The sequence below is a fragment of the Vicugna pacos genome, chromosome 25, assembly GCF_048564905.1.
Source record: "Vicugna pacos chromosome 25, VicPac4, whole genome shotgun sequence".
Classification (NCBI taxonomy): domain Eukaryota; kingdom Metazoa; phylum Chordata; class Mammalia; order Artiodactyla; family Camelidae; genus Vicugna; species Vicugna pacos.
The window spans coordinates 2,665,303-2,689,935 of record NC_133011.1 but is presented as its reverse complement, the minus strand read 5'-3'; the positions used below and the strand labels follow the sequence as shown (position 1 = coordinate 2,689,935).

At 38.2% G+C, this 24,633-nt stretch overlaps 2 protein-coding genes and 1 long non-coding RNA gene across 7 annotated transcripts in view; 1 reads left to right on the top strand and 2 right to left on the bottom strand.

Annotated features, from left to right (window-relative positions):
• The window catches only part of LRRC69 (leucine rich repeat containing 69), a 107,113-nt gene extending 102,835 nt beyond the window's left edge, over nt 1–4,278 (bottom strand). For 3 of the 4 annotated variants that reach the window (XM_072949444.1, XM_072949445.1, XM_006209695.3), the window contains exon 1: nt 4,040–4,276. In XM_072949444.1, the coding sequence (XP_072805545.1) occupies nt 4,040–4,222 (183 nt within the window). In that variant the 5' untranslated portion in view covers nt 4,223–4,276. Of the gene's footprint in view, nt 1–4,039 lie in introns of all 4 variants that reach the window. The other variant, XM_072949443.1, reaches the window with a different exon arrangement.
• Nucleotides 4,279–4,980: 702 nt separating this feature from the next.
• On the top strand, nt 4,981–10,267 carry LOC140689227 (uncharacterized). The gene is made up of 2 exons (XR_012064107.1): nt 4,981–5,119; nt 10,015–10,267. It is a non-coding gene; the product is annotated as an uncharacterized lncRNA (long non-coding RNA).
• Nucleotides 10,268–10,691: 424 nt separating this feature from the next.
• Nucleotides 10,692–24,598, bottom strand: OTUD6B (OTU deubiquitinase 6B). 2 transcript variants are annotated; one of them, XM_006209697.4, is made up of 7 exons: nt 24,445–24,598; nt 23,665–23,816; nt 21,346–21,426; nt 15,962–16,274; nt 14,265–14,326; nt 11,873–11,979; nt 10,692–11,104 (listed from the first exon to the last, which is right to left on the bottom strand). In XM_006209697.4, exons 1-7 carry the CDS (start codon nt 24,524–24,526, stop codon nt 11,020–11,022), a joined length of 882 nt encoding a protein of 293 aa, XP_006209759.1. In that variant the 5' UTR covers nt 24,527–24,598; the 3' UTR covers nt 10,692–11,019. The 2 variants fall into 2 exon arrangements, with proteins under 2 accessions (XP_006209759.1, XP_072805541.1); XM_072949440.1 differs by lacking the exons at nt 21,346–21,426; nt 23,665–23,816; nt 24,445–24,598 and adding an exon at nt 18,555–19,610.
• Between the last annotated feature and the right edge of the window lie 35 nt (nt 24,599–24,633).

The window sequence follows — 24,633 nt, the reverse complement described above, 5'->3', positions numbered from 1 at the left end:
TGGAAATTTCTGGTTTCATTAGTCAAATTAGCAAAGGAAATAAAAAGAGATAGGATCTGTATACTCTAGAGAATCTCCTCCCATTTTATCCTCGTTGCTAGTTACACCATAATGGTAAAGACAGTCATAATAGTAACCACGATTTATTGAAAATTTCCCATGCCAGGCATTGAGCTTTACATACAACATTTAATTTAACTCCCAACATGAAGATAAAGACCTTGTTTTTTTCATACTTGTATCCTCAGGACCAGCATACACACAAGAAGATGAATGGTAAATATTTGTCAAAAGAATAGATTTACGTAAACCAATGGAGAGCAGGAACAATCCATGTAGTGTTCACACCTGCCATATTTAGGCAACCCAGTTTTTGTTTTTAGAAACTATAAATTGAACACCACACCCCTGTCAGTTTCACACTAAGTCTATAGAATGATAAGGCAACAGGGCTGAAAGCCACCTCAAAAGAGACCTCATTTCATACATGTATTCACTGGTTGAGTGATCTGGACGAGCAACTTAACTTCTTCCCGAACCATAAATTTTATTAACCATTTGAGAATAATGACTTCCTTGAAAATGAACACAGAGTTCCTAGCAGTTGCCTGGCTCTCAATAAATGGTGGACATTGCTGCCTATTTGATACATTTTGTGGTATTAATTTTGTTTTTGAAACTTAAAAAAAGTAACAAGACTATTTTAAGACTGTGCATTCTGTGGAAAATACGACCATAAAAATCAGTCTATCAGGGCAGCCTGGGCTTCCTGGGATGGTAAAAGAAAGGCCAGTCCAAACGGCAAGCACAGCATGGACCAAAAACAACTTGTGATAGGGAAATAGCTTCAGTTATTGTTAATAAAAGTACAGCCTGAAGCAACACAAGGAAGAATTCAAACTAGCTTTCGAACAAACACACTCAGGGATTTTATAGAAAATCGTTAGAAGAGAGTTAGTATGATCTTTGAACTATGACGGGAGCATCGCCAAGTTGTGAAGCCCACAAGGAAGGACACTTAGCGAGGTTTCAGCTGGCTCGGCGGGCCTCCTCTGCTTCTGCCTCTCAGTGCTCACCACTGCCTCACACCCTGCTCGTCACCCTTGTCTGCTTCCTGCGTCTCTTCTGACTAGGACATAAGCTCCATGAAGGCAAGGATTTCCATCTTTTTTTTTTTTTCAGTTGCCAAAGCACCTGAGACACGATGGTCCTCGATACTCAGGTGTGGCTTTGACTACATGAAGGCAGAGACGGAAGCCCAGTGAGAGTAAACGCCTCATATGCAGTTGGTAAGTGGCTGAACCAGCTGTAAAGGGTGCATCCAGGACTCCAGTCACCCACCCAGGGCTCTAGGCAGCTAAACTCTCTCTCTTTTCTGAAAGCGTTATCTGCCGTTTCTGTTAGCAGCAGTGAGAATGAGCAGTATTTCTGGACTGTGTAAATGTTCTCTATCCATTGTTGAGGGTTTCTAGTACATTTAATTCCAGCCGCTTCTAGAACTCCCCTTATAAAGGGGAAATCGATTTTTTTTTGAAAATTGGAGACTCCATATGAAAAAAACTGCTAGTTCATAGCAGCCAAACAATAATGCCATTAGCCTGAATCTGACTTGTAAAGCACTTTAAAGACAGACCACAAGAACCCTAGCTTGTAATCAATTGAATTCTTCTTTAAAAGTGAAATGTTATTTCTTCTTTAAAAGTAAGTGCTGAACTGAGCCAACTCCCTATTTCAGGAAATTGACAGTAAACAAACAAAATGTCAAAATTCAGAGTCTCTCCTAAGTGAATAGCAGAAGGATGAGGAGGAGAGTAATTGGGGAACCACAAGAAGAAAAAGTGATGATGATCAGACTCTTGGGCTTTTTTTTTCCTGAGGAAATAGATTTTACAGTCTGTAATTTTTTTTTACCTGAACAACTATTAATCAAACAGGAGAGAAGAAAACACGTTTTCAGATATGCAAGAGTTCAAAAAACTTAATTACCACATACCTAGACTAGAGGGATCTCTGGAGACTTACTCCTACAAAATTAGTGAGTAAGTCGAAAAAAGAGGAAAAATATGGTTGCAGGAAACAATGGGTCCAATTCAGGAGAGCCGCAAAGGGACGGCCGGGCTGACAGTACCCAGCACAGCTAGTGATCAGCTTAAACTGGGGCGGGAGGATGGAGGCTCTTGAAGGCAAGTCACTCAAGTCAAAACCACATTAGATAAATACATAATATGATCAATATTAAAATAAAATCAGGCCATGATAAAGGCAAAAGGCACAAGAATAAATGAAAGACAATTAGAAAGTCCAAGGGAACAAAAATGTTATCTGAGGAAGAAAGTATAATCATAATACATTAATTGGCTCCATGTAAATGATGTTTACTTTTTTTTTATTAATGGACTTTGTTTTTTTAGAGCAGTTTCAGGTTCACAGCAGAACTGAGCAAAAAATACAGCCCTCCCCACCCACACATATATACTCCCCTACCCTCAACATCGCTCATCAGTGTGGGATATTTACTTATTGACAGTATACATTTTAGAAGTTTAGAATCCTCCAAGAGGCAAAGATTTAATCATGGCTGTGACTGAACACAATGTAAATGCTATACATCTCATAAAAGAAGTTTATAATTTGGGAAGGGGGAGAGAGAACAGAGCCGAAGGTAAACCACAGATGCTAACGTTCCCATCTTACCAAGTGGGGAGTAAAAAGACACTATAGCTGATGAAGAAGAAACCGTGGTGTAATAATAATAAATTTAAAAGATAACTATGGAGAAACTGAACATATTTAATATAATTATATTTGGAAGATGAAGAAGAGGGGTATCTAAAATGGACAAATCACTAAAACAGAATTAAAGGCGGTTATATATGGAGATCAGAATTGCAGGTGGGGGAAGTGGAACAGAAGAGTTGCTTTTTATTATAAACCTTTTATAGTATTTGATTTTCTTAAACCAATGCACTGTTACTTTCATGGAAACAAAGTTCAAGCGGAGGGGGAGAATCAGCTCTTGGCTCAGTGAAATCCCAAATTCTTTTGCATAAAAACTCCTTAGTCCTGTTAGAAAAGTCCAGATCTTTGTTGTCCTATACTTAAACATGCACTTTTAAGTGACTATTAAAGGGGGAGTTTTGAGTATTACTCTGTTTCTTAGAGATACATGCTCACAGATTGCAAACTCAAATAATTTTGTAAACCTGAAAGGGAATGAGGTAGGTGAAGTTACGTAGGAAAATAGAGGGTTTTGGGTTTTTTTTTTTTTTTTGGTAAGTCTGAACTCAGAACTAATGAACTTTAATGAGCTACCATGACTTGGCTGGTCAGAGGTTCTTTCTTTTTCAGTGCTGGTGGCAGTTTAGGAGCAAATAAAAAGAAAACTGCAAAGTTAATATCGCTTGCCTGCTCCCAACCTCAAGATTCTAGCAGCTGGGGTTTCACATTATTCAGCAGAAATGTTTAACACAAGCATCTGGGATTCATTCATGTCAACTGTTGCTTTTTAAGAAGGATATTCTTTATTTAAAATACTAACCTTCTTTTAAAGACTACTTCAGAAGAAATGAATGCCCTCTCCTTCCCATTTCCTTGCTAACACTCCCTTTCAAAGTTCAGCTCTAGGAAATTGAAAAGGACCCGTCTTCTTCATCTGAAACGTCCCTTTGTTCCATATGCAGAAGCTTCAGGATGGTCCCCAGGGGGAACAGCATCTCCGGGACCCTCAAACCCACTTCAAACCCAGATGGAGCCCCCAAGGTAAGCAAGCAGATCCAAGCTCCCTACCCCTTTCCAGATGATGGCCTCCAGAGAGATGAGTGTGGCAGAGACCTACCCCTCACTCCAGACGTGGGCCATGAGCACGGGAGTCTCCCCTCACATGTGAAATTCAATAAAGGAGAAAGCACTGTGATATCCCTCCAGCCACCATCCGCAGTGAGTCTCCAGGGAGCTCAGCCTGCAGGGGTTGAAGCCTCACTGTTTTCTCACCTCTTTTCTATTTCCCATCCTCAATCAAAAAAGATACGCTGCCCCTCACCTGGGTCAAGGCGCTTATCTCTGGGCACATGCTGGGGATCATGTTATTCTGAAGGCGCAGTGTCTTCAGCCCAGGCAGGTTTCCTAACACTGAGGGCATCTTTGTCATCTTCTTTCCATTTAAGGTGACAATTTTAGTGCTTTTACCACCCTTCAGTGCTCTTATTAACAACTTTTCAGCCATGGGCTCGGAAGAGAAATGGTTCCTTATTAGGTATCTTTAGAACTTCTGACTGAAGAGTTGGTGTGTCATGGAAACAGCACCATTCTGAGATCTACCATGTTGAAGGTGGGAGGCGTCGGGTAGTTTCCTTTGTAAAAGGGAGGGAGGGAACATAGCTGGTTCCAGGTTTGGGGCAGGAAATGTACAAGATGAGCCTAGAATATTTTATGCCAGAGACATGGAAGTTATCGAGGAACAATGAGATCACATCAAAAGGACACAGAAGCCACTCTAGGGGCTCCCCCTGGTCTAAAATGGGAAAAGTCGTGGATCAGAAGGAATGATGAGTGGAAACATCAATACATTAATATCTAAGAGTTCAGAATGCTATTATAAAAATAAAAGAAACTCATTGATTACTTTGGGACTTGCTAGGGAACCAACTCATAAAACTGAAAATCGATAAAGGAAAAAAAAGGAAGCATTTATTTGGCTTTTCCAGTACAAACTGCATTTTGGTGTAACCTAATAAACTTGTTACTCATAAAAAAATGGAAGCCAGTAAATGAGGAAGAAAAAATAGATTCAGAAAAATCACCATTTTTGTAAATCCTAGTGAAATAATAGACATATGAAAAGATCATAATTGGATGCTAAAAGCATTAGATGAGAGGTCAATGAGGAAATGTGTACATAAGAAATCAGGCAAATAACCTGCTGATCAATTTTAGCATCATTAAAATTGAGACAGTCACTTACTGTTTTTCAGTCTCATAATGTGAATGCAATAAAAATTACACATCGCCACCTATGGAATATTCTTGTCTGAAAACTGACTCAAAGGCTAATCATGCTTCCAGATCTAACTAACATTTACAGGAAAGTTGAGGACCAGAGAACAAGCTACTTTAATCTCAGGTAAGCAGTCAGCCAAATCCAGAACATGGGAAATTCTACGGGGCAAATGACACAATGTTTAACCAACAAGTCAAAGTCATTAATAAAAAGGAGGGGAAACTGTCACGAAATAAATGAGACTAAAGACAAACAACTGCCAAAGTGCAATCTGCGAATCTTGTTTGGATCTTAATTTGAATAAAAATATTGTGAGTCAATTGAGGAAATGTGACCTTGGAATGGGTATTAGATGATAGGAACTGGTAATTCTGTTACATGTAATAATGACGCAGTAGTCGTATTTCTTTTTTAATGTATCTAATGTTTAGAAATGGAGGTGAAAAAGCAGTCTTGAATTTTCTTTAAAATAATCAGGGCACAAAAAGATGGAAGAAACAGATCAAACAAGATTGACTAAACACTGGTAATTACTGATGCTCACTAAGAAGTACATGGGGTTCATTAGACTATTCCTGTTTTTTTGTATATATTTGAAAATTTCCAAATGAAGGATTAAGACAAAGACAAAAGAGGAAGGAGGAGATGAAGCCAATGATACTGATTAGAACTCCACCGGGCCCGCTATGAGGCTTGGAAGCATTTAGACTAACATATATAGCACATTTAGATTGTTGATTTCCAAAAACTTGAATACTATAAAATGTATTCTGGTATTCTGCATTGCAAGTATTCAGAACACAATTCAATCTTCCTTTGTAATTCACAAATCATTTTATTAATTCATTCAACAAAGATTTAGGAGTACCTACTGTGTGCTCAACACGGTTCCAGGCACTGGGGATAGAGGAGTGAATTAAAAAGACAAAATTCCCTCTTCTCAGTGAAATTACATTCTGGTAGCAGAAGAAAAACAAACAAGATACATAAGTAAACAGTATGTTAGATGGTATGAGGTGCTAAGAAAAAAAAATAAGCAGATAAAGAAGCTAGGGAGGTCCACCTATGTTGCTGCAAATGGCGTTATTCTTTTTTATAGCTGAGTAGTATTCCATTGTATACCACACCCTTAGAGTCTACAGGAAAGGTAAAAATGTAAATAAGTCGTTAATTCATTAAATATTTTTTCTAGTTTTACTAAGATCCAATTGGCATAGACTATTAGTTTAAGGTATACAATATAATGATTTGATATGTGTATGTTGCAAAGTGATTACAAAAATCAAGTATTTATCAAGTGCCCATTACATGCTAGGTACCATTATAGCATTGAGGCTCTGGGGACATAGTAATGAACAAGATAGGTCATTTGGCTCATGAAGCCAACATTTCAATATAATAAATGCTAATTTAAATAAATACACAAAGCGACAAAGAACTTGATTTGTGGTTCAAGGAAGATTTCCTGCTGTTGACTGCTCAGTCCAGTCATAATGGATTTAAAAGGACTAACTAGCGGATGAAATAAATGTGAGGGAGGGAAAGTAAATAAAGGAGCATGAAAAAATGTTCACGGCATGAAATACACAGGGCCATGGGGGATACAAATTATTCTAGTGCATGAGTCTCAAGAAAGGAGTGATGGGTGTTGATGCTGGAGAGGTATGTAGGACCATGCATTAAGGACCTCCCTTAAATGCCACAATAAGGAATGCGGGCTTCATCCTACAGCAATGGGGAGCCAGTGGAAGGTTTAGGTCAGGAAGACAGTAGCCAGATGAAAAGAGATTTATGGGAGTAAGACTGGAGGCAGGGACAACAGTTACGAGGCTTGTGTACTACTCTAGGTGAGACAGAAAAAGGGACAGAGAGGAAATGACAGTGCACAACGTAGGTAAGATTATTTCTAGAACCTGATCTCTAGTACCTCAGATGGGGTAGACCATAATTCAGGAAACCAAAAGGTGAAGATCTTGATTTAAATGCCTACATGAGGCTGTACAGAAAAGAACGTGACTGCCTTTACTGAGCACATACTGTGTGTCAGGCAGTGTGCTAATTCTTTATGTAAGTGGACTTATTCAGTCCTCACAGAAGGCAGGGGTTGGTATTTTAAGAAAAATCAGGAGAAAGAGTATAAATCATCCCTGTTCAGAAAATGATAAATATAGCAGCCTTGCAGAAAGGTGATCATTTGCTTCAGGAAGGCATTCTAGTCATCCTGATTATACAGAAATAAGACAACTGTAAACGTCCTCCTGGTCATTATATTACTAGTTCTTCATATTCTTATGGTCTGTATACTTGTTTTTGAGGACCATATTTTTTTAGGTTCATTAAAATCGGATTGTCCTAATTGACACATGAAGGTAAATAAACTGGAACACACTAGCAGAATTCTAAGTCACTGTCTCTTCTTTTTTTTAATGTTTTAAATTATTATTTTTATTTATTTACTGTGAAGGTAGTAATTAGGTTATTTATTTGCTGATGGAGGTACTGGGGATTGAACCCAGGACCTTGTGCATGCTAAGTGCACACTAAGCTATACCCTCCCCTCATCTCTTTCTATTGCTCGTGGTCCTTTAGCCTAATTAAATGTCTGTCATATACCATCCTCTCAAGTGATCTTACGACTATCAACAAACACGAAGCACTTCATATATAGGCCAAGTAATGTGCTAGGTATTTTAGTAGTAATCAGCAAGTTCTCATTTCTAAGCACTTAAAAGACTAAGCGAAAACAATAACAATAGTAATAAACAACTACATACTAAATATAAAAAACTAGTTGTAAGTGGATAGTTACTAGGAAGCAACATGCATGAACCAGGGTACCCAACCCAGCCCGGGGGGGTGGGGGGAGAAGTCTGGTCAGCACTATTTAAGCTGAGACCAGGAGGACTAAACCAGGTGAAGAAGGCTGTACCCAACTCTGAATGTCAGTTCAAAGACTTTCAGGTAGAAGGGAGCAATGGTGGAATAAACCAAAACTTACTTTGGTTTAATTTTAATTTTTTTTTCCCTTAGCAGAGAAGCTCAGGCATATTTATTTACTATTTACTACCCAGTTTTCCCATAACAAGCATTTCTCCACTTATTTAGCTCATTAAGAAAAACGTGATTGGATGTTTATCCTGCATACATAAAGACTGCTCTCCCACTTTTTTTTTTTAATTGAGTTATAGTCCGTTTACAATGTTGTGTCAACTTCTGGTGTACAGCACCTAAAACACACTTTTAAAAAAGAATTAGAAACCCTGCGAGTTCTGCTGTTTCCAGAAGATGGAAAAAGATACATTTTAAACAACACTTACAAGAATCAATCTTTGTAAAAACAGACAGAAAAACCGCTCTCATTTGTCAATAAAAGTAAAAACAGTATGAAATCACCAATTAAATTATCAGAAAAACAAATGACCTGCTCCTTCAGCTAGTACACGATAACCTGTACCAAGACAATATGTTAACAAGCATGTGCCAGGATTAATTTGCACAAAATTCCTTCTAACTGTTTCACATTCTTGCACACGAATTCACTTTTCCTTTCTTCTTTAACCCTCATGAGTCTTAGATATTTTAATTATTTTGCCCATTATTATTCTAAAATAATAAAATATAATTATAAACATTTAGAATCTGTGATTGTATTATTTTCAATTATATGAGGACTAATAAAGGCTGAATAAAATTCTAAAACAAAATGGGCTTTCTCTATTTCTAAATTCTAGAATTAAAGAATAACGGTTTGAACAAATGTTGATTTAATTCATTCACCTTTTATTTTTCTTTTAGCAAACATCAGATAATTTGAGCAAAATTATATTGCTCACTTTCGTTACACACATTCTCTTTTGTTTAACACAAGTTGTAAACATATTTAAGGGATAAAATTTTTGGCCAAAGATGTATTGCAGAACTCTGACATAAACTTTTCTGAGTTAGGACAAAAGAAAGCTTATGAAACTTCCTAAGACACCAGCATCACACAGGAGACTCACTGAGTATATGCTGCTTCTATATACAGCAGAAATCAGTATATCTGCCATTTTTTAAAGATTTTAAGTTACAACTAAAATAACTTTTATCTCAAGTCTTATGAAAGCACAGAAGCTGACCATTACAAATCTTGTTCATAATTATATTGGCCATTTAAAAAATAAAAAATACACTTATAATCAAGAAAATTCCACTCATCCTGCTAGAAAAAAAAATAGCTACCAATAAATTATTTCAGAGTATTTTAAATAATAGATGTAATTCATAACAACTAGATTCCATTGTGTCTTATTTTATTACTTCTTAATGCTTATCTTTTAATTTTAAATTCAAAATAAAGCCAAGCTGCTTAGTATGTCATAATTTCACTCTTTTATAAATTTCAGACCCCCAAAAAATTCGTATCAAGGATTACAAAACAAGCAGCATTCACAATATACTTTGTTTGGCAGGCAGAATGGTTCTTAATCTCTGGAAGTCGAATACCCACGTGTAGTCCTTACTTGCTCTAGCTTAACCACAACTGCTCCCCCCAGCTTCCCACACTGTCACCTGCTGGGCATGTGTTACTGACACCCATTTTTAATATTATAAAACCCAATATTTACTTATAAAAATTAGTCATATTCATGGAGAAAAAAATTCAAATATTATAAACTTGATGCAAAATCTTACCAGTTATTTCTTACTTGAGAAAACCAGATCAAACCAAAAAGGTCTCATCTTTATAACACCTCCTTATGTAACAAATTATCAGACACGTTTGTATATATGGGTACTGTCTTCTTAGAATACTGTTAGAAGCAACTTAAAAATCTGAGCTAGACAAGTCATTCAACTGAAAAACACTGTACTGATTTTACTGTGCAGTCTTGGCTCCCAAACAGTGGCTTTCAACTTTGTCCATATAAATAACATAAAAATTCTCAGATATGTGAGACAATACCCTCACGTATTTGAGGAAAGGTGGTATGAATAAGGCTAACAAAATCAAAGGTAACAGAGACTTTCTTCTACAGAATGAAGCAAAAAGAGAGATCTTGCAAGACAAACTGGAAAAGAGGAAGAATGTGAAGTAGATTTGGCCTTGGACCCGTTCACACTACTATTCCTTCGATTCGGACAAGTTAAAGAGTAAGAGAGGCCAAGAACTATTGCTTAGCAGAAGAGGTTGCAAGGAAAGAGAAGCAGCTGAGTAGTGACAGAGAAAACACAACTCAGAATATAAAAATGTACGGTTATGACGATAATAAAAAGATAATGGTACAAGCATTCTGAAGTTTAAGAAACAGTGAAGAATAACAAATGAATCAGAAAGGCAGTAATCTGCTGGGTCTTTTTAAGTTATACACAAATAAAAGACTTCTCTGTAATTCTTCAGGCATTTAAATCTGACTAGGAACACCTATATACCAATGGTTTGTCTCATTTCTTAAAACTTAGCAACTGATTCCCATCTGAGTAAGTATTTTAAAATTCTTTATTAAAGCAAGCTTCTTAGCTGCCCTTAATGGGGTTATATAAAAAGATTCACAGCATTAATCCCATCGACACCAAGGTTACTGCAGTCAAGTTCACTTACAAGCATTAATTACATTCGCTATCACCATCACCGCGTTACTGTAATGTCCAACAGGCTGAGTCACTTCATTTCTTCAAGAAAAATTACATTGACAGAGTTACTGAAAGCTTTCAGTAAGAGAGAGAAAAAAATTTAATTTATTTCAACACAGAACAGAATGTTCAGGATCCTATATTAATAAAAATATCAGCACACGGGGTACCATTGTGGCCTATAAATGATGTTCTCCACAAGGGACTTACAAATGTTTTTAAAACACCACTAAGGGGACATGGGTTAAAGTTCGTCTCCAACACATTTTTTTAAAAACCTGTTAGTAGCTTTGCCATAAAACTAGTTTAAGGTAGTTGTGTTTTTCAGAAACATTTAGAACAATCCAATGCTTGGCATGAATACTCAGATCGGCACACTGTACAAAAACCCAACTTCAGCATTTTATAGACTAGCTGCAGTTTCCAGCAGCTGTGTGCACCAGCCGTTTAACAGAATTGTAGTGTTCTCCTAAGCCGTACGCATGTCTCATGTATCTGGAATGAGAAAAGGAGGGATGAGTACTTTAGACAAAAGTAACTCATTGCACCTAAATGTTTATTCTGTATATAAAACCAAGTACTCTGAATTAATCAAACTCCCCAAGGGTATCACTCAATAGACTTAATTGACATATTACTTAAAAGTTCAACACCATTTGCGAAGCATCAGCAGTCAGTGAGATCTAGTTCAGTAACTCTGTCTGCTGAGTGAAACAGTCACTGGAGTGAAAAAGGAAAGACCGAGATGCTGAGTGCTCCACAAGCTTAAATTTTTACCTAAACCCAAGCCATTAATGACTGCCGTAGCAGGTTTAACTAATAAACACTAAAGCCAACGGCAAACTGCCCATGCTGGGTTCCAGAGGACTCTCGATCAAGTAAAATATTGTGCAATTACGAAAGAGAAGTCTCTAAGGAATAAACGATCAAGCCACATGAATGTATTTCAGCTTTTACACTTGCTGAAACTTTTTAACATTATTAATGTCACACCAGAGCAACATAAAAACTAACCCTGAAATTCTGTAACCATTAGAAATGACTTTATTCTCAACTCATACACAAGAATAAGTCACTAGAGGTTTCAACAATTAACTAACTCACGTATTTTGACAATATTCTAATTCTCTCACTGCCTTTAACATAAAATAAGCATAATTAATCCTGCTGAAGAATGATTTATCAACATATAAAACCTAAAATCTTTTCATAATCCTCTGTCTTAATTATGAAAAATATTAACAGGAATTTCTAGGTACTTACACAAGTATTAATGGCTTTTTGGGATATTCTTCACCAACTACAATGGGAGGAGAATCTGCCTGTATTATCTCTATCGGTGTTCGTAAGATGTGAGACAGGGCTCTTAGCTATAGAAAAGAAAGTGTAAAACCAAAAAAAAAAAAGAAAAAGAAAAAATAAATTAGTAAGGAAAATAAAGAGGTAAACCTTATTCAAATCATAATCTACTGAGTTTATGAATGAAGAGGGCAACCAGTCAGAGTGTGGACCTGCTCCCGTCCCTTAATGTACACCAGGAACCTGGCACATAGTGGGCACTTAATACATATTTGTTGAAGGAAGAAAGAAATATAATATTTATAAAATCAAATGCGTAAGTGCTTTGGAAATATTTATGCCACGGTTAGTGACGCAAGGGGTGGGGAGACCGGTTCATTCTTTTAGGCTCTCTACTTTTAAATATGCCTTGAAAATTTCCATAATAAAAGTTTTTAAAAATTATTGTTACCAGACCAAATCAATCATACTTTGGGAGGGGCTGGGGGAAGGAGAGGGGGAGCAGGGAAGAATAGGTGGCTTATTTTTTTTTAAAGCTTTTCAAATGATTCTAATGTACTAATGTTGAGAAAAACTGCTCCATAATTTTCAAGGTATGAGCAGAATGAGTTAGGTTATGAACTGTACTATCCTTTCATGGAATTTCCATCTGATTAATACAGTTTTAAGTTCATACCACATGATATAAAATTAGAGCTCAAAGTCGGCTGAGTAATAGGTCCTAATGAATACTGGTGGTAACGTGTTTTTAGACTTACTCTGACCCAGCACTTTCAGGGCTCTACGTGTATCAGCTCATTCAATCCTCACAGTAACCTCACAGGAGAGGTCCTACTGTGCCACATTCTGGAGACCAGAATTACGGGCAGAGAAAACTTAAGAGACGTCAAGCACAAAGAAAGAAAATGACCTGCAACTGAACTGAAAAGTATGACTCAGGGCCCAGGCTCAGAAACAAACCAAACCCTGAACAGTTTTCAGTCACCATGCCCTGATCTGTGTATGTGGCCCATTATAAGAAGATTCTGTCTAGGATATAGTTCTTTCAGGAAATTTTAAACAAAGGTAAGAAATTACTTCAGGAATATGAAAAAGGTTCTCTGCTGCACAGCAGCAAATTTAATCCCATGCTCTATCTTGTAAAATGTTCCTTTGAGGCACTTTTCTTACACGTAAAACACTATTTTTTAAAAGCTAACATGGAATGGAGGGTGCAAAACCAGCTCTGGAAACTTTACCATCCTATCTAAGTCTTCAGAAATCGTACAAAGAATTATTTACCATTAATAATTTAAATTTACCCCATTGTGAAAACAGCAACTCTTATTCCAAATGAATTCACAAACCATTTATGAGAAAATGTCCATCAAAAGATGTTTTAAAAGGTTTTTCTTAATTTAAAGAGTTGCTTAGGTTTCTAGTACTCATATTAATTTGTGATTCTCATCAAAAGGCTCAAACATCTTTAATTACTCCTACTATGAAAACTTCCTGAGTTTCAGAGACCCAGGAGAGGCATGCAAAACAAATGGACACAGTTCCCTCTGGTGGCTCAGAAGAGGTACAAATATATCACTGCTGAGAAAAAGACTTTGAAAAAACATTCATGTCATATCTTCAAACAACATAATCCTTGAAGCAAAATACTCAGAGCCACAAACTACTTAAGATGACTAATCATCATTACACAATAATATTAATAATACTGCTAGATTCATCCATCTTGCACTTCAGTTTGCAAATTGCTGTGCATATACCGTTGGCCTTCTTTATTATCCACAAACGGCCTACTATGCACACATAGGGGCTTTATTATCCCCATTCAGTAAATTAGGAAACTCGCGCTCATGAGGTTGGCTGACAGCCCCAACGTCACAAAACTGAGAAGCAGAAGGAAAAACCAGACCCAACCCCGGGACTTTCATCCTGTGCCCTGACGTCCTAATCGTACCCCAGGCTACCTCGTCACCACTTGGACACTTAGGTGTTCTGTTTATTTTGCTTTATTGAAACAAAGTTAACAATAAGATAAAATCCTCATTTTCCTAAGTCCATAAAATCAAATATAGGGCCAGTAGCAGCATCACAGATGGAAACACACAGCTGCAACACTGGCCTCCCCACTCACAGAACAAACACTGGGCCATTTAAAATGAACTAGTGCGTCAGTTACCAAAGGTACATACTTAAAGGCCTAAGAAAATCAACTCCCAATTTCAATGCTGTATCAGTAGAGAAAAAGGAAATACATAAAGAAAAGGAATCTTCAAAGAGAAATTTGGATCATGTGAAAAATATGAAGGGATTTAGAAATAATTTAACCACCCACAATCACTACGAATAATGACCGACTTACCTCAAGCTGGCCTCCCCATGCGGCTGTGTTTACAGTATCATCACAGTACTTTCCAAACTCTTCTGCAGAGAACAGGCCAGAATACCGCACTTAATAACTTTGATAACTCATGGTAGATCCATCTATAGCTCCCACAGTTCCTGAGGAAACCGCCCACGTATGAACTTCCTCCTTCTCTACTAGGTGCACTCACCTGAATTTAAGCCATTTCCCAAATCCAAACTTAACTCACTCCAACGTCCCATCCAGGAGCAAACAACTCACTTCCCTCTCCCTCAGCCTGAGGCCCCGAAACCTTACCTACATAACAAGCCTGCCTCTCTCTTTATCCAAGCAATGACCCCCCCAGAATTGCCACCAATTTCACTATCTTGACATATATTTTAAAGCTCAGCTCTCCATCTGAAGGAATATGGTGAAAGACTAAAAAACATGTATCCTCTATAAAACCGGGTTCAGCGCTAAGATCCGACAAGGAACGCGAGAAGACAATCAGGGTAAAAGCACAAGTGAGCTGAAACTCCTTCCCCAGTGACAGCAACAGACCGCGCCTCCACTTGACTTTGGAAAGGTCTGCTTTACGTGCGTCAGTACCAGGTCTAGCCAAAGATGGGCCTCCTGGCTTAGTCCTGAGGAGGTCTGAGACCCAGTCGCAGGGTGCGAGGGCACGTCCTGAGCATACACACTCTGACACAGAGAGTTAAAATGGGCAGCCCACACCCCTTCTGTTTAGAGGAAGGGGAGAGGGTCACACTGGCATTGAAGAGAAAGCACGCCCTGTACGTCTGTCTCGCGCACTGCCTCGCCTCCCCCGAGCGCAGAGGAGTGCCTGGACCAGGCCTCGGCACACCGCGGCCTTCCGTAAGTACTGGCCGAATGCACGAAGATAATGGAGCGTTCTTGTCTTTTTCTCTGACGCGGCACGCTCAGTTGCTGCCTCCTCTCCGCTGCCCCGCAACCAGCAAAGCTGGAGACTCCATTCAACAAGAGTCAGCGCTGGGCTTCTGTCTCGAGCCCGCCCTGGCGTCCGACCCGCCCTCCGGGGACGCCGCCGCACGCCGCTGACTCTCAGGGGCTAACCTGCTCCCTTACGCCCTCTCTTTCGGAACCTTTCCCAGATCTTTGACTTGCTCTCTCCTTCATTTGCTAGCTGTGCATTTTTTTAACCTTCCCATGAATATTTCATCTTAATAATCAAAGGTATTGTACAGAGTAAGGCAGGTTATTAACTCTTTTGTTTTGGGTTCTGCAAAGTCAGATTTTGCTTGAGCATTAATGCTTACTGGGAACAAAACTGAATCTCCCAAAGCAGAGGACAAAAGGAGGCATTAGTCTTCCTAATCATTCTCTACTTACGATCTTCAGGCCCTGGACTTCCAGATACTAGTCAAAACTTAACTCTGTGAAATACGAACTTATTACTGTATTTTTTAAATAATAATGACTCCTATTCCTATTTGTGTCTTATATAAGAGATTAATATATTTTAACTACAAAGTTGCTAAGTACTTAAAAGATCTAGCAGCTATTCAATGTGCCAGCAGTTATTAACATTATAGAAAATAATTTTGCCTAAATTTTGATTTTTCCCCCCATAAGGACTCCTCAGGTTTTTCTTATTCTCTGTTCCTGGAAGTACTTTAATGAACAACTACCACAACCACAACAGCAACAAGACACAGTAAAGAAACAATTACCTGGAGTATATACCTCTCCTGTGTTAGGGTTTGTTAAAAACGGGAGGAAGTCCTCCACATGGCTGTGCATGTAGTCGGCAGTTCGGCTCCTCAGGGCGGCCACAGTCAGGGTGCAGTCCCTTTCTTTCAGCTGGTCTTCAATGGCTCTGTACATACAGTGGCCATCAGATGGAATCTGTTTAATTTCCAACTGCCTTGCTGCCAATATGTGGGCAAGTTTTTCGCTTTCTACGTGTCTAGCTCCTGTTAAATTCTCAATTTCAGCTTCAGCTATCCTTTCTTCCCGTTCCTTTTCCAATGCAGCTTTTTTGTCCTATGAAGAGGAGAATGTAGGAAAGTTAATTTCTAATGATTAGGACTAATTTACATTTATTATGGGGAGAGAAATAGAAGATCCTCAGAAGTTTTTGCCATTTTTCTCCCTTCCCCGACAGGCGCTATCATACTGATCACCACTTGTAGAATCTTCTATATTGTGAACTCCTTTAAAGGCAAACAGTATTTCTCATCTGTATGTACCCAGCACCTAGCTCTGTACTAGGACAAAAGAAAGCCCTCAAATTTTTCTTTGAAGTCTATTTAAAAACTACATGCCCCAAGATATGGAAACAGCCTCAATGTCCATCGACAGACAACTGGATAAAGAGGTTGTGGTATATTTATACAATGGAATACTATTCAGCCATAAAAACTGACAACGCCATTTGCAGCAACATGGATGTCCCTGGAGAATGTCATTCTAAGTGAAGCAAGCCAGAAAGAGAAAGAAAAATAGCATATGAGATCGCTCATATGTGGAATCTTAAAAAAAAAAAGAAAGAAAAAGACAAATGAACATAATACATAACACAGAAACAGACTCATAGACATAGAATACAAACTTGTGGTTGACGGGGGGAGGCGGGTGGGAAGGGACAGACTGGGAGTTTTAAATTTGTAGATACTGACAGGCATATGTAGAATAGATAAACAAGATTATACTGTATAGCACAGGGAAATATATACAAGATCTTGTGTTAGCTCACAGCGAAAAAAATGTGACAATGAATATATGTATAACTGAAAAATTGTGCTCACACTTGAAATTGATACAACACTGTAAACTGACTATAACTCAAAAAAAAAAAAAAGAGAAACTACATGCCAAGTTTCTACAACTTTACTTACGGATTTCAAAGTACCATTTTAGGACTGAGTTGTCCCAGGCCTTAAAGCAACATCAGTAGCATAATAAGTCCAAAGCTAATCCAAGCTTTTAAACTTAATCTCTCCACCAGCGAAGTCTTAATGTGCTAAATCACCAGCTTACCAGCAAGACATTAATATGTTAATATTTAGAAGGGTACAGAAACTCTCTTCCTCTAACTTTAAAAAAAATGTGTGCATACACACACACATTTAATTAAAATAAGAGACAAAAAACATTCTTCTCTATAAAAAAAAATCACACATTAAGACTAAAGATCCCCCTTAAGGACCACTGCCAATCCCAGTGCCTGCTCTACAAGTCTGGTGTGTATCCTTCTAGATTTTTCTTTCTATGCATTTTAATAAAATACAGACGTACTCACAGAAAACATATAGAGAAAAACATTTTAACAAAAGTGGTATTATATATTGAATTCTACAATTATCTTTCCTTATTCAAATGTCATTAAGAAATCTTTCCAAGCCAGCATATGCAAGGATGGGGTGGGGAGAGGGCAATGAGAGGTTTGTGACTTGAAGGACAGATAGGAAGTAGGGTGGGAAGGTTGAGGAAAAAGAGAAAAAATTCCTGACGGTTGGAACAGCAACAATCAAAACCCAGAAAGCACTCTACATTTCAGAGAAGAACACAGTTCATACAGCTAACCTACCAGAGAAAAGTGTCAAGAGATGAGGTTGGGGACAAAGAAGATGGTACATAGTTATTAACAGATATTAAGTTTATGCATACAGAGTTTTTAAAAAACAAAACTAGAAGGGTATACACAAAATATTTACAGTACTTTCCTCTGGATGGCAGGACCACAAAGTCAGTTTTATCGTGTTTTGCGTGAGTACCTGCATGTGTGCGCATCCTTCTAAGTCCCCACGGTATGCTTTACTTGCATACTGGGAGCAAATGCTTCTCAATTTAAGAGAATAAAAATAGTTAAAACTAAATTCTGTGGATCTTGATATTGGTAGCAAATCACAATGAAGGATTTGGTAAACCAAGAAAAAGAAGGAAAAGGTAAAGAGTTTTATGTCCCTAGCTCTAACTTCTCCTTGGGGGCAGAAGATGTGAATGCAAAGGCAGATTCCAGTTTCACTTAATGCCACTTGCTTATACTACACGCTTGATGTGTGTGCCATGCCAGATAAACCAAAAGCGATTTCTAAGTTACCTGAATCCAAAGCAGTTATCATCCTCCTAATAAAACATAAACCTACTTGTTTTTTTCTTCCCAACTGCAACCAAGCCAGAAGTTAACATAAAAAATTTAATTCACTGCATACCTACAACTGTGGATCACAGTCACACAAAACTCTCAATACACAAGATGGCACTATTACTTTTTAAAAGATTAGGGAAAACATTTTCAGAGGGGAGAGGAAGGATAAGCACCTTGGGTATCATCTAATCCAAAACCCCTCACTTTCCTCTTCTGAGGAAACAGCGTGCAGAAAGCTTTCCAAAGGCCATACAGCTGGTTAGAAGCAGAGCAGGGACCAAGGACAACACAGAGAGCTCCTTCTATCCAGGAACCTGAATCAGAATAAAAGGTGGCAGATGGGAGTCGGAGTTAATGATGTCACGTACTAGTTACAGAAGAGTGGAACTTTATACTGTCTGTAAAACCTTAATTTGAGCCTCTAAAATACTAATCCAATCATTTCATATTCCCCCCACCCCATGCTCTGCTTCAATACTGCATAGCAATTGTGTTTCCTTTCCAGGGCAACAGGTGGGAAAGCCATTGGATTCTTTGCCCCACCATGTAGTTTTCCAACGCATGAAGCACTTTCCTGTCCACATCCCTGGTGTTGGAGATAAAATGGCACCAATAAATTGTAATGGAAATGTATGTAAGATGAAAACAGCATGTACGCGTGAAAACACACTGTCAGCAAAGCTAAAGTCACGTTGGTACACTTATATAAAAACAGCTCTGAAGAGGAATATTAAAAGCTGGTTCTAGGCCGGGGCTTGTATCAGACATGCAGTACGCCACGGAGACAACCTGGCCTCAGCTCCCCCATCTGTAAAATACAAAACTGAACTAGATCTTATTCCAGTTTTCAGATTTTGTATTTTTGGAACCCAGTTCTTCTAAATTCTACTCTGGGCTCTTTTCACTGTACCAATGAGCTTTCACTGAAGTTCTTTGAAGTAAATAAAATACTCCCTGTGCTTTTCTAGATTAAAGTTAAGAGATTTGCTCTATAGTGTTCCAGTAATAAAACTTTATAAAGTTTTGTCATGTCTTTCTACCAGAGAGTTGTATCTCCTCCAAAGAGAAGCATCATTAGTTAATTAGCTTTTCATTTCTTGGTGCCTTTCACAAAAGAAAAAGGGGGGAGGTGTTGAATTAAGTCTAATAGCCAATTATCCACCCTGTTTTCAGGTTCCATTTCCTTAAGTACTATATAAACTTTCAGGTTTCTATTCCAGAGTCCTAATAATACAACAAAGCAGTAAGAAACTCTGGGCATTACTTACAGGGTGTTTTCTCTGCCGAGTGTTAAAGCAGCTGACTGTAAAAGACACTGCACTTCTTTTGAGGGCATAGCTGGGAAAGGTATGCATTTCAGCTATGCAGCATTTTGGAAGAAAAGTAACAAAACATTTGAGAAAGGTAAGGGAGTTAAATGTATTTTTGTTTTTGTTGCCTAAGGGTCCAGGTGGGATGAACACCTGTCTTTTGATAAAGACAGGAGGAAGTTATGTCCTTATGTTTTCCAGAATTAAACAGGTGCTACTCTAAGATACAGCAATTATTAAGTAGATGCAGTTCCAACAGATATCTTGTCATGCTTCTGCCAGGCAGAATTTCTGCCCTTCACCTGTGAGCTATAAAAGCTGGAAGACAATTCTAAGGCCATAACAAAAAGAATACATAAGCAGAGAGTTGAACTAGAAAACCTTCAAGATACCAGGATATCTAAATTTCACAAGTCTATGAAATTCACAATTATAATTACTCAAGAATAAAATTTTATATTTGTATGAGAAATGTCTGACAATTTGTAACTTAAGGAACTTTCAAACAAATACTTATCTCAGGTTGAATTTTTTAAAAAGGCACACTATGCAGTACTTAACACAATGATAAGTACTATCATTTGGCGACCCAGGCCTTATGTTAGGGCTTTGGAAATAGTAAATTATTTAATATCCACAATAACTCTGTAAAGTAGGTATTATTTTTCCCCATTCTACACATTTGAAACTGAGGCTTAAAAAGGCTAAGAATCTTACACAAAGCCACCACCGTGAGTGACATTAAAGCCTCCATCTGACTGACACCAAATTCCACGTTCTATTAAATTATGTACTACAAAATTATAAAATGCAAAGCTGGCTTAAAAATAAACATCTAAATCCTAGAAAACATCACATGCTAATAAAACAGTATTTGGGACTGAAAAGATTGAATTTCAACCTCTTATCATTTTTCAAAGTGGAAAGGCCTTTACTCTCATTCCCATAATTTTGATATCATGTTTCCTCACGATGGTGCACAATTTCATCCCCACATTTGTTTCTGTGCACGTTGTTTCTCCTACTTCAAACATCCGATCCAAATAACTGCATTTCCTTCAAATACCAACTCTTTATTTAACATTTTGCACAACGAAGTTTACCTTTTGAGTTTTCATCACAATTATATATATACTTAAATATATATACATACATATATATATACTTAAATAATTCTGATAATTTTGTACACCTATATATCTTAACTTTTAGGGTCAAATACTTGTTTTATCACTTAATGACCTATTTTTTAACCAAAGCTGTACATCAAAATTACCTGGGCTCGTACTCTTAAGATTCTGAATTACTGTATGGGACCACCTAACTGTGAGCAATACCCTCTGCACACCCCCTTTCTGGCCCCGCCCTCCTGTGAGTACTGCAAACTGCACGTTATTTATAACTGCCTTAGGCCTATTTTTTTCTCTATAAAAGGGGGCTAAGAAATCCCACTTCCCAAGACCACTGTCAGCACTGATGAGATTTCACACTATCTATAAGCCTAGCATAGAATCTGGCAAATGGCAAGTACTTAACAAATGTTAGTTCAAGTCCTTTGGCAAGGGACTCTCATTTTTTTCCTACTCCCTCCCAGTACAACCCCTAAGACAGCACTGGGCACACGGCACCGACAAGTACTTGGTGACTTTCATACCCGTCTCTTTTGTGCTTTGGATATCCGAAGCGGCTGATTCTCAAGAACCAAGTTAGAAATATTACCAGCAACAGAATCTATCTGAAGGAAACAAAAAACATTAACAAGTTAATGAAAAATATTTTTATTACTCAAAGTATTAGATTATTAAATTATTATTGAAAGTCATACATATGTGTCATCCCACAACTCAAATCTGAAATAACAGTACTACCTACAATACTAAATCACATGGTTTTTATCTGTTTGCTCTATTTTTGTCTGGGGAATCTGTTGGATTCCCAAGAACTTTCCTTGCAGCTCTTCAGAGACAATGCTCGTTCCTGCATGGTTTCTCTCCTTCTTAGAATACCCACTCCATTCATCTAAATACTTCCTGTAAGTGCCAGCTCGCTCAGCACTCCACCTTTCCCTTCTCTAACTGCTGCTAGTACGTACAGAATCCGTGGTCCCGTGCTGGCTGAGTTCTTAACGACTGTCACAACCTCAAATGTGACGCGAAAGGCCTTTCTCCATCTTAATTAGCCAGAACCTGATGGGCTTGCTTCTTGACCCTGGTAACAAATTGAGCTTTTTCTATCCTTTCCCATCTACAATCTGAAAAACTACAAGGGGAAAATTTAATTTATAATTTTCGTTAAGATGTTACAACCAATCATCAAATGGCTATTATGTGTTTGCTGAAGAAAAAAGATGCCAGACTTAAAACCATCAGGATTAGTAGCTAGTATTTTATTACTACAGCTGTAAGTTAAGCTAGTTTTTAGTTAGACACATACATGAAACATATAGAAGCCTCTAGTAACAACAGTCAGCAGTCTCCAAGGCTATGGCCCAAATGATCAAAATATCAAAATCAAATTAAGACGTCAAAGACTGGTTATCAACTTTAGTGGAATTAGGGTATTCTTAGCTTTTTCAGAGGAATCTGCTAAAATTTACAAACTGTCATACTGACAACAGGCAAGATACAAAGAAGCATCTGGAAAAAAAAAAAGACAAAGTAATGACCAAAGAATTCAGGTAACATTCAGGGAAAAAAAAAAAAAAAACAGGCTTTAGTTTTTTTTTTTTTTAAATGGTTCAAAGTAAGGTGAAAGCTTTAATTTTAACAGTTGGACAATATGTAGCTTGACAATCAAACATTTTTGTCCTTGGAAATCTAGGAGAGAAATCTCAAAACTGAAAGGCCTGAGAAAGCAAACAAAGCTATCTCACTCATGGAAAAGACAGGAAGAAAATTAGGAATACCATGATTGTGATAACACAAACACTTCAAGCATCAGGCCTTGTTACTTCGAAATACAATACGTTAAAAGGCACACAAGGCCAGGACCTTGATGACTGGCTGAAAACGTTAAAGAAAAGAAGACTATGTTTAACACAACAACCATTGCAAATTAGTGCAGACAGCTGTTTTCCCTGTCAACACAAGACCAAAAATGAACGGAATAAAATTTAATTTATTTATGGTAGGTAAAATTTTGCATAAACACGAGAACTTTCTAACTGGGTGTGAGGCTCTAGATTCTCTGATCTTTGATATCTAAAGCCCACGCAGTAAATTACTGCACTAGATAAAATTGTAATAGAATTCTCTATTCACATTCTGGAGTTAAGATAGCTCTGATCTTGAATTCTGGCTTTGGTACTTAGTAACTGTTAAAAACTCAAAACAAAGTTTTTAATCTCTCTGAGTCTGTTTCCCACTTGAACAAATGGGATTATCTACCCTTACATCAGAGGTAATGTGTGCGGCATACAATACATTGTGCATGGCTACAATGAAATAAATATTACTTAAGAATGATGAGTTAACATGCTCCAGTTTACCTAAGAAACATGAGTAAATCAACATTCATTACAAGTTGCTCATAAATCACTTTTAAAGCTTAAAGATGATTTCACATTTGTTATCCCATTTGATTCTAAACAGCAGGAGTATTTGAATCATATGATATGTGGAGAAATGTATGCTCAAGATTAAATTTGCCCAGAGTACAATTCTAATTTAATGGCACTTCTGAGACTAGAAGACTGGTCTTCCAACTTTCATTTGGTGAAGCTTCCTCTAGTCCATTTTATCATCCGTTCATCTTTGGAGCAAGAAAATGGTTACAGAACTGGACTTTCTTTGCTGATCTCTCAAAAAACACACACCACCATGTAAATCTGGTCAGAAAAATATCAGTGGTGATACATGAGCATGACTGAGAGACTTCTTTCCCTCCAATTTTATGATTTTACATAGTAGCAGTTTAATATAAGTGGACAATTGTTTTCAAATGCGTATACAAAGAGAAACATAATTTGACATACTTTACTCTCCTTAGAAGTCAGCTTCAATTGCTCCAGCTCCTCTCTATGTTTCTGTTCCATTTCTGCTTCTAATTTAGCAACATCTTCGGTGAGTTGCTTCCTCCTTTTTTTGTCATTCTTGGGAACAGCATTCTTCATACCCTGAATTTTTGCTGAAAAGCCACCAAAATGATTAAGTCAAAACCCCAGGGATTAAGAATCAGAAACGGTAACAATAAGGGAATGGTAAGAGGAGAAAGGTATACAAAAAGGAATTATGAAAGCAAGAAGAGTAATTACATAACAATTACAGAGAGCCCAGACAAAGCTGAGATTCCCATCTCCCCCCACCCCCCAAAAAATCCGTGAGTTTGTTCGGTGTGGTAAGAAGAAAAAGAAAAAAAATGACTCAAATTTTTAAATCTTTCAAGTATCCCTACCGAGTGCTCAAAATTGAGATGAGATATTTCAAAACGCGCCTCTTAGGGCCAAGTGTCGGTAACGAGGGCAGAGCAGGAAAGGGGTCTGGGGTCCAAGTCCCGACTTGCAGGAGTTCTCAGACACGCGCGCACACGAGCGGCGGTGCGGCGTAGGGGGAACGCAGCGGCCCTGAGGAAAGGGGGCTTCTGAAGGTCTGGGGGCTTCAGGGACCCAGCAGAGGCGGGAGGGAAGAGACCACTGGCTACTTGGGAGAAGCCTAGGAGGATCAAGATCAGAAGCCCCTCAACATTCCCCCAAACCAACCCGCCACGCGCCCTTCCCTGGGTCCCCGCGACTTCTAGGGTCCCGTTCGCCTGTCACCTTGCAACTCCTTCTTCTCTTTGCGATGCCTCCTCACGAGCTGCTCCTCCTCATCAAGCTCCTCCGCCGAGACCGCCTCCATGTCGACCAGGTAGCCCAGCACACGCGCTGAAAAAAACCAGCACGCCGGGCGAGTAGGCACCTTGCACCCCTCACCTTTCCCCCTGGGCGTGATTGGCCGCGGCTGGG